At 39.6% G+C, this 17,382-nt stretch overlaps 1 protein-coding gene and 1 pseudogene across 3 annotated transcripts in view; one reads left to right on the forward strand and one right to left on the reverse strand.

The window, feature by feature from the left end:
* LOC129403315 (uncharacterized) overlaps positions 1-17,382 on the forward strand; it is a 637,601-nt pseudogene that overhangs the window by 314,694 nt on the left and 305,525 nt on the right.
* The window catches only part of AKAP6 (A-kinase anchoring protein 6), a 520,466-nt gene that overhangs the window by 235,080 nt on the left and 268,004 nt on the right, over positions 1-17,382 (reverse strand). For 2 of the 3 annotated variants that reach the window (XM_055130131.1, XM_055130130.1), the window contains 2 exons: positions 4,420-4,516; positions 3,140-3,306 (listed from right to left, as the gene is read on the reverse strand). In XM_055130131.1, the coding sequence (XP_054986106.1) occupies positions 3,140-3,306; positions 4,420-4,516 (264 nt within the window). The remainder of the gene's footprint in view (positions 1-3,139; positions 3,307-4,419; positions 4,517-17,382) is intronic. The other variant, XM_004612112.2, reaches the window with a different exon arrangement.

Below are 17,382 nucleotides of genomic sequence, written 5' to 3' on the forward strand. Positions count from 1 at the left end.
GGAAGAAATGGTTACTTTGGGTATGATCCAATAGGAAGGATCATTGTTTTGTTTGTGGACAAGTGAGGACTGCAAATCATTAAGCACCAGATATATTTATTGTTTTTGCCTGATATTTAAAATTAATCTTCAATCCACTCAGATGAATACCACCTATTTTACCTTTGAAATCACTTTTGGAGAGGACAGGGAGTTTGGGATCACACTAGAAGGTGCTCAAAGGTATGTTGCAGTGCTGGGAACAGAACTTCAGGGGTATAGCATAGAACTTCAGCCTTCTACATGCTATACCTCTGGGCTAACCACCTTCTAATTCTTGAATTTTAGACATATTCTTAATTTCAAATTCAAATTCAAATTCTTAATTTGTCTGATAAAATAATTATCTTTTGGACTCTAATATTTTAGATTAAAGTCATTTACTCAATTGTTTGAATTAGAAAATTTTAATAACAGTTAAAAATATATAATTTTGTATTATATACCTCTTCCAGTGATGTAAAATTCTCTTCTAAAACATTATTTTTAGGGCTGAAAGATAGGTCAAAAGGCTGGGTCATGTGCTTTGCATACAGGAGGTCTCATCTAATCCCTGGCACCACATGGTCCTCTGAGCACTATCAAGAACAACGTATGATCACTGAACCAAGAGTAACAGAGTGTCACTGGGCATGACCTCAAGACTGTGCACATGGGCACACACGTGCACACATACACCCACCATAATTTCTAAAGGTTATATTATATTTCATTATATTTCACCCCTCTCTACTGTTCTGCTTTAGTAGCTTCCCACCATTGCCCTCACTTCTTCATTCTGCCCACTGTTAAGCCAGGACCAGGGTTTATGCTGCAGATAATAAAACATTTGCCTTCCATTCTTTCTTCTTTTCCTGACAACTGTCCATCAGGCTTCCCTTGCTTATACATCCTCTCTGTTGTTATTAGCCTGTTCTTAGACTGTTGCTTCCCCAAGGAAGCCCTTCTTGATGCCCTGATGAAATTAACTTCTAGTCTGATTGACCCCTCTACTTTTCTTTCACAATCTGTCACTTTCTATAAATCATTAGATTTAAGTGTGTTACCTACACTACCACATGAGTGTACATGAGCCCAACACCAGGGGCAATCTATGAATCCCCATGCTCAGCCCTGAATAGTGGTTTTCAATCCTTTTATACCTGTATATCAGGCCATGGTGCTGTGGTTGAAAACAACCACTATGATAGGATATTATGAACATGAGCTCTAGGGTCAAAGGGCTCCGCTCAGATCCAAGCTCTGCTACTTATACCTGTGTGACCTTAAGCAAGTTACTTAACTTCCCTGTGCCTATGGTTTCTCCACTAGGAATTACAACAGGGCCATCTAAAGGTTTCTTGTGATAACTAAATAATAGAATATAACATAGAACTGTAGAATGGCATCTGGCATATAGAATGCATCCAATACAAGATAACTTTTTAAAAAAAATAGTTATTCAGTGGGCTGGGGATACGGCTCAGTGATAGGGTACTTGTATCATTACGGACAAAGCATGTACATGTATCATATGGGATCAATTCCTAGCACTCAAGAACAACAACAAAAATTAAATAAATAAATAAATAAATGCTGGTTTGTTCAATAAATAGAACACAATGGAGATTTTAGTTGGATCCATTTTCATAATCGGCCCTGTTCCAGCCAGGCAATAGCGCCATCAACTTCTCCCTATAGTCTTCTCCTTAAAAGAGCTCCCGGAGAAGCCTCCTGGACACACTCTTTGTCCCATGGTGTTAGTCCCAACTCTGATCCTTTCATCATATCTCTGCCTAAAACATGTGCCATGCCAGCTCTCACCAGAAGCTCCTGAAGTGTGACCTTCCCTGCGGAACCTTATTTTAGTGGGACTGAGCTCATCATTTCATCCTCTGTCTCCAACAAGTTAAAGATGCTTGTTTGAGGTTCCAAAAGCTATAAATTGTCTGAGCTTCTCACTAGCTGCATGGTTTCAGCACTGCTGGGCAGAGTGATGCTCCCCTTTGCCTTCACTTAAAAATTTGGGTCCAGAGAGCAAAGGGGCCACTTAACTTGATCTATACATTTACCACAACACCAATTCATATGTATGTTAAGTAAATGGGACTTGATGATGATTTAATTACTTTGTTCATGCCAGGAATAGAAACCATGATCTCTTAAATTTGTTTTATCCATGTTACAATATGTTTCAATATTGTAACTATTATTTTCTACCCTTACTTTGATAAAAGAATAATTACAAAAGAAGAGGGGTTACATGAAAATGCAAAAGTAATAAGATAATTTTTCACATCTAGCATTCAAAGATACCTTTAAAACAGTGGTGCAATGTATTGAAAGGTGCCTGATTTAAAGTTTAATTGTATTTGCTGTAGGGGGTATTTTTTTTCATTTAAAACAGATAACCAAAATATGTCAATACTCATTTTTAAAGTACTTGTTGTATTCCGGTGCATGCACCATTATGGAGAACTTAAACTCAGAGCAAAAAGATTTGTTGCAAAGCATATGACCTTCTTCCCACTACAATGACCATCCCCTAATTAGGCAATGCATCTGATAGTCATTAACAGGAATGAGATAATGAATCACTTTCTCTCCTCTTTGTTAATTTGCTGTAACCAAGCGGCTAATGGATGTCAGAGCTGAGTGATTGCACTGATTATAGTGATTTATAGTTGCAACAAAACAATTTAAAACCATTCTGATTATTCATGTTAAAGATGCTTTATGTTTTGTTTACTAAACGTTTTATGTTCCCCTTTCTCTTACCCCTAAAAGTACTGTACCCTCTTACCCTGATGTTTTTCACACACACACATACACACACACACATACACACACACACACAAACTACCTCTTCGGGAGAGCTTGAAAGTTCTGGGCCTTTTAAATATTGTTTTAAGCTGTCATTTCATTTCATTTATAAACATGCATATACATATATATGCACATATGTGTCATATATACATAGAGAGAGAGAGGTGGGGGAGGAGAGATATAAAGTTTACACAGTAGAAACAAAAAGCCTAAGGGTGTAAAGAAAACTTCAGTGGTGCTTAGTTCAAAAGAAGACAGAAATAAGAGGAAATAAGCCAAACTTCAAGCCACTTACCTTGGGGCTTCCAGTCCCTTCCTCATCCTCCACAGACACATCAGTAGCCAGAATCTCGGCTTTGATGGTATCCAGAGCCCGGAGAATCCAGCTGTGTTGCCGTTTGATTTGCCTCTGCAGCTCCTTCCATTGACTTGCAATCATCCGCAGCATGTCCTTCAGTCCTTCTCCAAAAGGAGGGGAAAGCACAAGGTATGAGTTGCCTTTATTTTTACCCATTATTATTTTTTATACAGCAAATTAGGGAGCAATTGCAAACAACAAACATATTTTACATGATGATTACCATCACCTGCTCTATTAGCATCTGTCATTCAAAATAGAGAAGGGGAATTTTTGGCTTGACATCAGACATAAGAATATGAACCATGGTAACTGCACACATGTGGACTTTGTAATCATTGATTTACATGCGTGGGCCCAAAACAAGCATGAGGTACAAAATCATGATGTACAAAAGCTGCTGTCAATCTCATTTCATACTTTATATAGTAGGGCCTATGTATATGGGTGTGGTGTCCTTAAAAGATGTATGAAAATAGGGAAAGTTAATTTAGTGAGAAATACTGTAAATGGCTAAAATGAAGACAGCAGTCCTCAGCATTAGCATGTCCAATTAATACTGCTCTTTTCTTATGTAGCTGTGTAAGCGCCAAATCAAGGGCTAAATTGTAATCCATCCTCTTATGTAATTTTACTACTAGACTAAGTATAATAAAATGACAATCATTTTCATGTTTAATCTGTACTCATAAATATATTCATACTGGGGTAAGAGTTGGTTTAAAGCCAAAACTCCGCTAAAGAAAAGCCTAGCAAAATACATGTGAAATTAGCATGTGTGTGAACTGGCAGGCAAATAATCAGATATCTCTAGACTGCCTGCCTTATATCTGTAATGATATCTATAAGTACTCTAATGCATATGCATTTTAACTATATGCACAATCCTCATTCATTATCTTAATGTTATTTCCAGAGCACCTACATCAAAAAGCATGTCAATGTGAAGTTTGCAGAAATGTACTTTCAATTGAAACTCAGGCACACAGCAAGCCCAAAATAAAATGAACAGACCATTTGGAGGCAGTATTTCATCTTATAAGTATCACAGCATTGTATGCAGTATATGAAACATTTATAAATCTTGAAGGTCAATCTGATAATGTAAATATTAATAATACATAAGGAAGTGAATATATGCAGTAATTTACAGCAATGCTTCTTCATTCTTAATAGTCTGGAGACATAAAGACTCGCAATATTTCAGGAGGATTTACCTGCTTTGTGAGATGCAATAAGCTCAAGAAGTTGGTGTCCTTCCTCTTCCACAGCTTCCTTTAGAGCACAGTGACTATCTACATTCAACTTAAAACTCTGCAAAGAAAAAAAAACATAAGGATCAAACCCTGGCAGGGCAGTTCAGTATAAAACATCCATGCACAATTACTCACAAGTTTTTATCAAGAACCACAAAGCCAATTTACCCAATAGACAAACTAATTTGCAATACTAAAAGCTATTGATATTTGGGATGTGGGCTTAAGACATTTTCATTAGATTAGCAGAGTACATCTGTTTGGAAACAGCTGACAAACCTAGAAATTCATTAGTTTTTTATGAAAAGTCACATCCCTTAGGCTATATCAAGAGTAGCAGTGATCTATAAAATACACTGAATTTCTACCAGCATATATGAGCTCTTTTCTTCATTTAAAAAAAATGCTAGTGATAGCACTATTTATGAAACCATAAAAATTGGCAGCATAAAATATATTAGCCTTATGTGCACATATATAAATCTATTAATATACTAGGGCTTGACTCAGCTATGTATTTTAACTATCACACAAACCATAGAATATCAAGGTAGATTTAGAGGCTGGCTGCACTGAAAAGTCAAATGCTTTTGAAATCTTTCTTTTATGAAGTTTATTCCTTGTAACAGGACACTGCTTTATAAATGAAACAATCAAGTACATCATGGGCATTTTTTTATTTTACTCCTGACAGGCATCCAAAAGACATAAACTACTCTCATTCTTACAGCTGGGAATTCTCACTCAGAGCCATTTCCTTTAGGAAACTTTCCCTTCTTCCTCACATAGAAGTAACAACTCTCCTCTCTTTTACCTCCGCTCCTTCTATTGCCTCCAATGCCTCCTTCTAATATAAGATTTATCATTGCATTTTCTCTCTCTCTGTGTGTAGTTGGCTACCAAATAAATTAGCGATTTTGAAAATACTGCCACTTTCATATTTATCTGCAACCCATGTTACAAACATGGTGTTCCAAAAGAGTTAGCAGGAATAGTGGATAAGCCACAGGAATAGATGAATGATACTTTCCAAAAGGGAATCTTCCATTAAAACATTTCCCTTTTTTTGTTTTGTTTAGTTTTGGAGCTACACTCAACAATGCTCAGGACTTACTCCTGGCTCTGCACTCAGGGATCATTCCTGACAGGACTCAGGAAACTATATGAGTTACCAAGGGTCAGCTGTGTGTCAAAGTGCTATGTCTTCGGACTTCGGAGTGAAAAATCTATGACCTGATGAATTAGAAGAAGCATGAATTTTAAAATGCACTGTGGAAAAAATTGGGGCGCCTCCATGATGGGGATCAAAAATTGACATGTTTTACACTCACTGAACATTCATTGAACATTAGCTATACATATTGTACTAGAGTTAGCATTAATATTTTATAGACAGTCTAGGTGATATAGTCCCAGTAAGAATGAAAGTGGGATAAAGAGGTGAAACAGCCACAATCCGTGAAAATGGGATTCTTTCATTTATTTAGAAGCCACATAGTATGTCTGTTTGTCCAGTAGGCCAGGAAGGAGTATCTGAAAGGCTGACAAGCATGGTATCGGGCACCAAAGGCAGTGCATAAGTGACTAAGAAGAGACCGAAGTGCTGCCTACATTATTGCAGGGACTCAGTGGAGCGTCAGGATGCTCCTTCACTTCATGGAGATAACTGTTAGAGACCAGCACTGCAGACAGGAATATTTTCCCTTTTTCAGCTGCCTTCTGGAAATAATTTCAGAGGCAGTTTTCCTTTTCTCACAAGAAGCCTGGCTGGTCTTTGACATGCAGATCTTAGGCGCTAGCCAGGCCTGACTTGACATTGTAGATTCGAAGCTCTGGCCCAGCCTAGTCTTTGGGATGTAGATTTCAGATGCTGCCTAGTTTGTAATTGACATGTAGATTTCATGTGGCAGCCCAGCCCGGTCTTTGGGATGTAAATCTGAGTGCTTTCAGCCCAAGGAAGGCTTGGGTTTTGGTTTTGTGTCTTCTTTCCCTAGGCCTAGATTGCTGGCCTGCAGATACAAGAGAATAATGTTGCCTCAATGTTCTTCCTGTAAGATCTTTTGGTGCCTTTGGTGATGTCAATGTATTGCGCCCTGAGGAAAAAGAGGTTCAGAGAGAGAGACAGGAGGGAGGAGAGACTAGAGAAAGCAGCGGGAGTAGATCCAGAGAGAGGCCTGAGCTGGGAGTATGAGAGATGAGAAAGATGGAAGATTGAATAAACGGTAACTAATCAGCAACTAGCTTGGTCCTCGTTCTTCCTTCGCCTTTCCTTGACCACCGGCCGTCCCGATCCAGTCCCCGATCCAGTCCACACACTGCGGTTCCAGGGCACCGAACGAGGGTGGTGAGACAGAGCCGCCCGGAGAGCCCGTGAGTGCACTCGCCCCTCGGCGAGCTTTAGTTTTTTACAGATAACTTCAGAAAATAGACATTAAAATGAAGGAGACAGGGACAGGCAGATGAGGCTATGAAATGCAAACATTGGAATTTTGACTATAAAGAAAGACTGACTCCAAATTAGAAGTCAGTTCATCAAACTGGAGGTACAGTTTCAGCCAAACATACCAGAAAAGGACAATCTTTGTATTTCATAGCCAGTGTGGCTCTGCCTTAGCATCATTTCTTGAACACAGGTTTTGAATCATGAGCACATAAAACTATTAGTGCTTTCCAGGTCCACTGAGGTTTTACAACACTTACAAACAATCAAAAGGGACAAAAAGAGCTAATTTCCTGGTCTAATATCAGCTTTACTAAAACAGAAATTAAATATATATTAAAATTCATTTTTCCACGCTCATAGATAACAAATGTTAAGAATACAATCATGACTCCAGCAGGTTATAGTGGGTTAGGTAAAAGAGATAAGGAAGTAAAAATTCTTATATGGCACTGTACAGAATACAGAATGCACTGTAGCACTGTAGCACTGTCGTCCCATTGTTCATTGATTTGCTCAAGTGGGCACCAGTCTCTCCATCGTGAGACTTGTTGTTACTGTTTTTGGCATATCGAATATGCCACGGGGAGCTTGCCAAGCTTTGTTGTGCGGGCGGGATACTCTCGGTAGCTTGCAGGGCTCTCCAAGAGGGATGGAGGAATCAAATCCGGGTCAGCCGCATGCAAGGTAAACGCCCTACCCGCTGTGCTATTGCTCCAGCCCATTGTACAGAATAAATGTATAAATAAGGTTTGTTATATGACAAGGGACTTTAAGTGAACCAAATGTGCTCCAGACAACAAAATTAAAACATTTAAAATGTTGACTATCAAGTTGATCAAATGAAAACAAGATTATTGGGGTGTATCCCATCCAAGTATGGTAGGTGTTGGATAGATGCTATGGGTACCCACACTGGGAGTCACCATCTACAAAGCCTAGAGGGAACTTATGATAAAAGATTGATTTGTGAGCCATAAAAATAGAACAAGGGTTAAGGTGTGTGTCCTGCATGCATCTAGTCAACCGAGGTTTGGTTCCCAGCACCACATATGGTCACCTGATCTCTCTGATCTCTGCCAGTAGTGATCCTTAAGTATAGTACAGGAATAAGCCCTGATGTGCCCCCACATCCCCCCCCAAAACATTAAAAACTGATTTGTATGTGGGCCTGGAGGCACTCTGCTGTGGCAAGAAACAGGAAGTCACAAGCAGCTTAGTGTGGCTGAAAAAGGGAGCAAGTAGGGAAGGTGGGATCCCTGGCAACACACGGTACTTAACTCCAACAGCCATGAGAGAGTCAAGGACATACATGCCACAACATAGAAGAGTGATTGGTGCATTTCCATGTCCTAGAAAGCTCTTTGGCTCTTGTGCAAAGTTGACTTGAAAAGGCGAACTGGAGAGAAGGAGGCCACTTAGAAGGCTGCTGGGATAATATAGGCCAGATGTTCCTGTGTGCTCATTTTTTTTTAATTAAAAAAAGGTATGTTTTTCCTTCTAAATGAATGGAAGAAGGAAAAATGAAGAAAATCTTCCTGTCTTTTAAAGATTTTTCAGTGCATGAGAGAAGCCTGTGCCAGAATTGAGTTCTTTGGCTGCTCTGATGATAAATACCAGAGGTTATTAGTCAGGAGTCTCCAAATGTGAAAGACATATTGAACTGATGAACTTTTACTCCCACTGTCATTTTAAAGAGATGGTATATATGCTGATGAATAAGGCACTTGCTGACACTTTTTCCTCACACAAAAGATTTTTACTACCCTAAGAAAATGAAAACTTGCCTCTTTTGCAAAGTCAAGAGGAAGAATGTGTGCTCAGTCAGAAAAGCAGAGGCTTGAAAACCCACCTGCCACCTGCCTTAGGCCATTGTGCTCCAGTGCTCCCCCCTACATCAATGAGCTGTCCCCAGAGCTGTTCTGGTCTCCAGAAGGGGCTCTTGGGTGTAGAAAAAGCCATGAACCCCCACAGAAAACTCTTTCTCCTTCTTCCTCCCAATGCCATTCACACATGCCGGTTCTCAAAATGAAAAATCTGCTTCCCCAATGCCATAGGTGCCAGAAACCTCCCAAAAACGTCATTCAAGCACCATGAGGACATAAAATTACAAATTGTGGAGGCCCAGGAATATAGCTCAAGGCTGAGCTCATGTTCTGCATAGAGAAGCCCCAACTCCACTACAGGGAGTAGCCTCCAAGCACAAGTAGGTATGGGCCAGAAAAAAAAGATAAAATAAAACAAAAACTTAAAATCAAATAAAACATATTACATTAAAAAAACATGATTCAAAATGTCATCTATGATAAACGCATAGGCATGGGAATAAAGGGTCCCAAGAAGAGAAGGGTGTGGAGCAGTGCAGCGAAATGTTGGCACCATTTGTGTGGGTGCTTTGGTGTTAAGTGCTTTTAGTTACTGGTGCTTTACTTTTCTGAAACATAAAATAAAAATGGTCCCATCCAACTTTGCTGTCCATGACTGAAATAGTGATAATGAACATAAAGTAAGAAAACTGCCTGGAACATGGGAAAACCACCATTAAGACTTAAAATCTTGCCTCCTAGATTCTGGATATCCTAGAGAGCGGGCAATACTTTCTGGTACTTTCTGAACTTTCAGATGGCAGGGGGCACTCACTCTGCAGGACACTTCCAGTCCTCTAGTGTGGAGACCAATCAGATTCCCAGCACAGACCTGCCCTCAGCGGGTCCCGTGCAGGATACTGATGGAGAAAGGGAGACAAAGAGAGAAAGCAGATTGAGGTCTTCATTTTGCCTCAGGTGTGTGCCCTTGGATCAATCAACTGACCCTTCCAGGCTTCTGTTCCTTTATCTACATTCCAGGCATTTGGACTCAATGTTTTCCAGTCTCTGGACCCTTTGATTTTTATCTTAGAGCCAGGCAGTTAAGGAGAGGTGGCTTGGGATAATTTTTATTTATTCTAAAACTGAGAATTTTCAAAAGGAGAAGAATTCCAAAGGCCATCTGCCCACTCATCTACCCCAGGGCAGCTGTGTCCCTCGGCCGACCTAGGCAGATGTCTCTGTTCTATTTTTAACCAGCTCCAGGAAAGGCTCTTCCAAGTCCTTCGCCTGAGTCCCAAGCATTTCAGCTCAGGAATTTAGGAGTTCTTTGAACAGCAGCACAACCTTCTCTCTGTTCCAGGTTCTGTTGCCAAGTCTCGTCTTCAGTGTAGGAGTTGGAAATCTGAAACATCGTGAGAATATGCCGACAAAATCCACAGATCCAATCAATCACCAGGGTTGCTGATTTATTTCTCCTTCCTTCCCTCAGTACTGACTAATGTTCCTTGAGCTGCAGACCCCTCAGCCTCCTCCCTTGCCAGGTTGACTCCAACAGCCTCCAGCGGTGGATATTCGCTCTCTGTGGGGTGTCTGTGGTGGTGCAGACACTGCCTAGAGCTGGAGGAGGCTGCTGTGAACAAGATGAGCACAGGCCTGTCCCCATGCAGAACATTCTAGTGCAACAGGGAGGGTGCATGCGCATCTGAGAAATAAAGTTACGTAGGTTCACCGCATGGTGTGGGGAGCTGGTGGCAAGCATAGGCTCTGGAGCTGGACACACTGGGTTCAGATCCTGACTTCTGCATCATCTGCTAAGCAAGCTCAGGCAATGCCTATGTAATGCATTTTCCTCATTGGTAAAATGGTGGTAAGGTCAGTGCTGACCTCATGGGGTTAGTGTGAGGACTAAGAGTCAGAAACTTGTAGAACAGAGTTCTGGCATATTCCAACATTTTTTTTTTTGGCTTTTTGGGTCACACCTGGCAATGCACAGGGGTTACTCCTGGCTCATGCACTCAGGAATTACTCCTGGCGGTGCTCAGGGGACCATATGGGATGCTGGGAATCGAACCCGGGTTGGCCGCGTGCAAGGCAAATGCTCTACCCACTATGCTATTGCTCCAGCCCCATATCCCAACACTTTATAACACTGGTCCTTCTATTAAACTGGTTCACAGATGCTTCTCTTCTTAAAACTCTCCTGCCCTATTACTAGCCTCCTCACACCCTCAAATCTACAGTTGAGGCCTCTAGCATGGCCCACAGAAGAAAACTTTTGTGGTCCCAGACCCTTCACTGTGCTGGGTCACACATCTGCTTTCAACGGTGCTTGAAATGCTCAAAGTTTCCTGACACGGGTTTCTGCAAGAAAGTGTTCTGCCCATCATTCTCCCCTTCCCCTGGCTGAGAGCTGCTTATTCCTTAAAGATTCAATGTGGGGGAAGTCCTTTCCCCTGGCTGAGAGCTGCTTATTCCTTAAAGATTCAATGTGGGAGAAGTCCTGAATATCTTCTCTTCTCCTGGCTTTTCCTCCTCAGCATCCACAGGACTTGTGCTGAGCTCACACCTGTGTGTAATGTCCCTACTTCCCGTGAGTCCCTGGAAAGCAGAAGTGTTTGCTCCCATTTTGTACCTTCAGTGCCTAGACCAGCACACACCTAAACAAATGGTCAGAGGGAAGTGAATGAAGGCTCAGAAATCTTCCATGTAGCTATCAAAGCATTTGGTGAGATATTCATGCAATTACTCTCCACTTAGAAGTGGTTGATAAATGTCCCCAAATTTTATTCAGTGAACACCATGTAAATGAGCTGTCATGTTCCTTCGCTTACAAAATTACTTGCCAATTACACTTAGATGATCCCAGTGTAATTGCCATGTAAACTATACACTGGCTGAGATAGCCTAAATCATCAATTTAACTTTACCCTTTCATCATATGGTACTTACCACCTAATTAAATAAATGGTCAGCCACCACCACAATTGTACATCTCCCCAACAAAATGAAGTGGCCACATTTTTCACTGATTTATCAGTTATGACAATCACAACATACTTTCAGGTATAACATCAGAAGCTTTAAAAAAATATAAAAGCACTATGTATCTCAGAGAAGGAAATTCTAATTGTATGATCAAAAGATAAGCGTTACAAAATAATTTTTTCTTTTAAGAAGACATTGAGCTAGAGTGATAGCACAGCGGGTAGGGCGTTTGCCTTGCACGCAGCCAATCCAGGTTCGATTCCTCTGCCACTCTCGAAGAGCCTGGCAAGCTACCAAGAGTATCCCGCCTGCATGGCAGAGCCTGGCAAGCTACCCATGGCATATTCGATATGCCAAAAACAGTAACAAGTCTCACAATGGAGATATTACTGGTGCCCGCTCAAGCAAATCGATGAGCAATGGGATGACAGTGACAGTGATACAGTGAAGAAGACATTAAGATATAAAAACAAAGATCTTGATTTTTCCTGAAGAGACTTTTTCTTCCTGAAACTTCAGATAATTTAAATATGCCCAACCCTCTGAAAGGGAAGTAAGCTCTTCCAACAAGCCACATGTCTTTCAAACAAATATCCTTTCCTGCGGGTTGTAAATGCGTTTGAGTAAGGTTGACATTCAGTTCTGACAGATCACTATACCTGATGCAAGAATTAGATCTGTGGAGAGGGAGTGAATGATGATAATGTCTCTTAGAAACCCAATTTTCATTTTCTTTATTTACTTTTTTGATGCTGCCTCCACACCTGGCACAGGTAATCACACTGAACTTCCCAGCATGGCCACATTAGGCTAAAGAGATTCTCAAACAGAGGTTTTGTCCAAAGGGACCACTTCCCTTTCAGAGCACACTGCTCTGAGGCCCTGATTGAAAAGAAGGTCAATGTTTGCCCAAATACCTCCCTGCACCCTGCAGTGGAATAATTGATGTGTAGCAGCCCCTCCAGCCGGAAGTCACCAATGTGATGGATGGATAGAAGTGTATTATTCACACGTGCATCTGCTAATACACAGGTCCCAATGCAACCGCCAGGACTTAAGAATATTATGTGGATTTAGGACAATCCCTGAAGGACTTCCGTTCCATTAAAAATTTGTTTGGCAGCCTGGGGCAGAGCTATTCCAACTCCCACATGTTTCATGCATTTTGAAATGGGGAAACAAACTGCTTCAAAAGTAAATTTAATAAAATTTGTAATGTCAAGTCATCACCATCCTCTTAGGCAGCCTTTTTGTTCCAAAATAGTAACGTTAACCTGTAATTTTTTTTAACCTTTCTAATATCTGAGTTAACATTCTTACTTTCCTTGTGTTTGCTGCCAACTGGGATAAACAGCATCTAGTAAACATTACTCTTTTTCCCCTTTACAGGTATTTTTCTTATCACAAATGTACTAGATGAAATACAGAAACATTGCAACCAAACTTACTTTTGTTTGGAAATACTAGAGGAAATAATTTAACTTGCAAACATTCTCAGTTCTTCTTTGATGATTTACAACATTAGTTAAAATGTACTGCCTGTAGTGATGGTTACACTGCTTTTACACATGCTCATTCATTCAGAAGTTACTTCTAATTCCTATTATATATGTATGCAAGATTGGGTGGCAAGGGAGAAAACAAAAACACATACATCCCTGAGGCAGGTGATGGCAGAACCTCGAGGGAAGGTTGGTGCTGAGAACTGCCACTACTTTAGGGAAACTTGAGCTTCTTATACCACGTATTCTCAGATCTCCAAGAACAAAGGACATCATTTCCCCCAAATGAAGAAAGCATCCTCGTATGCAATGTTTTGGTTAGATGCCCACAAAAACCTTAATAGAAATAACAAGCACTTTTTTTCCTGGCTACTGTTAAAATCTGCTTCAGATCCAGAACTTATACCTTAGTATCATTTATGCTGAGCAAATTGTTTCAAGACCCACACAACACAGTGGGTGAATCACACCTGCACAAGGCTCAAGAAATGGATAGAGATGGTATGCACTGACTACCATCCCTCAGCACCCTCCTCTTGTGAATCAATCGTCTATGCATGTGGCCTCACTGTGCCAATGAATCCCCTCTTTGCAGGGCAAGTCTTGTAAACTTTCTCATTAGCACTTATCACAGTGCTACCCTAACCAGGAATTACTGAATAAATTCAGGTTTTCCGGCTACTCTAATCTAAAGCACACTATACCTGAAAATAAAGCAATAAACTCAGGAAGTGTCTAAACACCATCATTTTCAAAATGATGAGAAATAGTAAGTTCTTTGATCCAAGAATTCCTAAAGTCAGGCGAACTAGTATATTTCCCAGGTAGTGATACTTTGAACATTTCAGGGATCTCTTTAATGAAACAAGGAAGAAAGCATTATTTGTCTCTTAGATTCACATAAATAAAGTTATATGAGACAAGGCATTGGTCCCAGGTTTTCACATGTCCAAAATAAGCCTTCTGTCCACTCACATCACCCTCCAAATGACCGTACAGTATTATCTGCTGACTGACATTTATATTCTTGTGCCACCAACAGAGTAACTCAGGAGCTATGCATTTCAAATTGAGAAGCATTGCCATTGCCTTCCAAGCTCATAGTTACACATCTTATGCTGAAGAGAATGATGGAGGACCGACAAATGAAACCCAGAGCTCCTTCAAGGGTACCAGTCCTGCTCAGTAAGACTGAGGGAGGTGACAGCGAAATTCAGACTTTTGAAATCTGACAAAGTGATTGCCTCCCGTCAGCTGATCAGTACAGTTATATGGCAGCTGCTGGTCTTGTGGGGCACAACTTGCTTGTACCAGGGCTGCCTATCATCTCCACAGAGAAAAGTAGGAAGAAATAGGTGGCACCAGGAAATGGGGAAAAGAAAAATCCATTATTGAGACAGGCGAACAGTGAGCATAAATGTGGCAGACAACTGATATTGCTGTGTATCAGAAAGGGAAGGAATCAGAAAAAAAAATTGCTTCTCAAGGAAAAATACTCTCTAGTGCAGACATTGCCAAGCTCAACAACTATAAAATTCTGTTATTTCCTTAATCAAACATCTATGTACTTATACAAAAACTAGTATAAGTACTATTGTACCCTGTCGTTTAACCTGTCAACATCACTACTCTATTCCATCTTTGATCAGGTTTTTCTTTCAAGCTCACACACAATGTCCGGAAGCTTCAGAGCTTTGCCAAAGGAGTTAATGTGTTACCAACACTGGGCACCTCAAAAGATAAGAACAATAAAGCTGAGACCAATTGGAGCCTAAGAACCATTGGAGCCAAGTAAATTCAAGTTAAAGGACCAAGTGACCAGCGGATGACTTCCAGCTTCATACACATATTATAGTACATTAACATGATAAAAATCATGATAAAAATCATACCCATTTGTGCCATAACAGTTTACAACTTTCATGGGAACCCCAGAAAATGATTAATATAGTTAGACTCTGGGTAGCAGCTTGACTCCAGGAAATTACTTCTCTAAAACTCTCCCTCTTTTTCGAAATCCCACAAATACCTGTCCCCTAATTAACTGACCCCATATAAATGCATAAAGCCTAGACATTTCTGTAGAAATGCTGTTACTCCCTCAAGCATGTCCATGCTCTGACTATTTGAGTATGGACTCTTACTTTTAGTAAACTGTCTTACTTATTAACAATTCTATTCTTTTGAAGTTATGCCTTGAATATACAATTTTTCCCTAATACACACTTTCTATACTTTATTCCTTTAAATTGCTCTTGAATTCTTCCATTTGGTGAAACTAAGAGTCTGGGCACCTAGAAATAACTTAACAGCTTTAGCCCTGATTGGGTTTTTTCCTATAACATTATCTCTTCATTTCAAGTAACACAAAAAAGATAGAGGTGGAAACTGGAGGGCAAGCTAAAGAAAAGCATCTGAATGTACTTGGGGAAGTTCTACTGTATAGCTAAAAATTCTGTAGATATCATATCATTTTTCTGATACAAATGAAAGTTACATAATAAAATAACATGAAAATCTAGATGTAGATGGTAAATGCATCAAAAAAGGATATATAGAAATCTTATTAGACAGACATATTAGTTTGAACAATCTGATTTTATAAATACCTGACACATTAATAAAAAGGTATTCAAATCCTTCAATAGTACAGTGGTAGGAGCTTTAATCACTGTACTACTGTTCTGGCCCTCACCTGTTTCACCAATCTGCATCTCTTTCCTAATCTCTTTCTTCACTCTCATCTATGTCTCACATAACCCTGGGACCCCTTGAGCTCTCCATTCCTCTCATTGCTCAAACAACATTCAATCTACTTCGCAACATACTCCAGGTTCTTGCGTTTTTCTCTGTCTACTTTTAAGTAAGCAAACCATCTAGAATAGACTTTTTTAAAAATATAGTATTGTAATTTGAACATGGTTAGGCTGATAATAGAAAACTGTTTCATGCTTATCATCCTATCTTCATGTCTGCCTAATCCTGGATTTCTCCAACTAATTTTGTTCCTAATGTTCTTTTGGAATATAACCCCTAAAATAGTTTATTTAAAAAATATTTTATATCCACAAAAATGAATGCATTTCCTTGATATATAGCATGCTCCCTATAAATCCTGATGCAAAAGAAACCAACAAAGCAACATGAAAATGGGCTAATGGAGAAGACAGTTCTTTTAAAAATATATACAAATGACACCTAAAACTATGGAAATACAGAACCTCATTAAAATAAAAATTTCTTAATACAAACTAAACTACAGTGAGTAAGATGATGTCATTTTTAATTATCAAAGGGACAAAGATAAGCCAATATGATAACATACTCTGTTAGCAAGGATGCACCAAAACAGACATTCTCATGCACTGCAGAGTTAAAATGAGAACAATCACTATCAAGAGCAATTTAGCATGCATAACAATTTTAAATGTGTATAATCTTTGACCCAGAAATTTGACATATAAGGTATTTTTTCCTACGGATGTACTTATGCTATGCAAGATGATGAATATCCAAGGATTTTCAATGAGGTAGTTTGCAATGGAAAAAGAAAAGACTTACAGACAACCTCCAATTCTATCAATGAAGGAGGAGCCAGATAAATTACAAAGTTTTCACTGTGCATGAACACCACGCCACAATTCAAAGGTATCATGTAGTTCTATACTTACTGATTTTTAATCATTGCTAATAATGAGAGAACAAAATTAAGCATAGACATACGTTTTTTTTTTCAAACATCTAAAATAGCCAAAAGAATATAAAAAGATAAGAAAGAGTATTTCCGGGAAATGTAGTAACAGGAAGGGTCTGACTGGTAGGTTCACATTTGACTTTCTAATTTTTTATTCCCTTTATTTGCCTTTAGAATTTGTTATTATATATGTGTGTATACTCATACATATATAAACACTAGAGAGAAACTGGTAATAGTGCCAAGGATGTAGTTCAGCGATAGAGTGCATCTATGCCTGTATGAGGCCCTGGATTTATCTCCACTCCCATCCCTCCAAAAAATAAAGAAAAAAAGGAAACACCCACCTTTCTATACTTAAAGCCATTTTCTGTTCGGCCCATAATTATTCTCTCATATAAGCCAGGATACTCATCCAGTTAATCAATGCCAAGCTGATCCTATGTGGAATCTATAATTCAGGTCACTCTCGAGTTTTAAAATAAAAATCAATTC

The sequence above is a fragment of the Sorex araneus genome, chromosome 3 (genome assembly GCF_027595985.1).
Source record: "Sorex araneus isolate mSorAra2 chromosome 3, mSorAra2.pri, whole genome shotgun sequence".
NCBI classification, from domain to species: domain Eukaryota; kingdom Metazoa; phylum Chordata; class Mammalia; order Eulipotyphla; family Soricidae; genus Sorex; species Sorex araneus.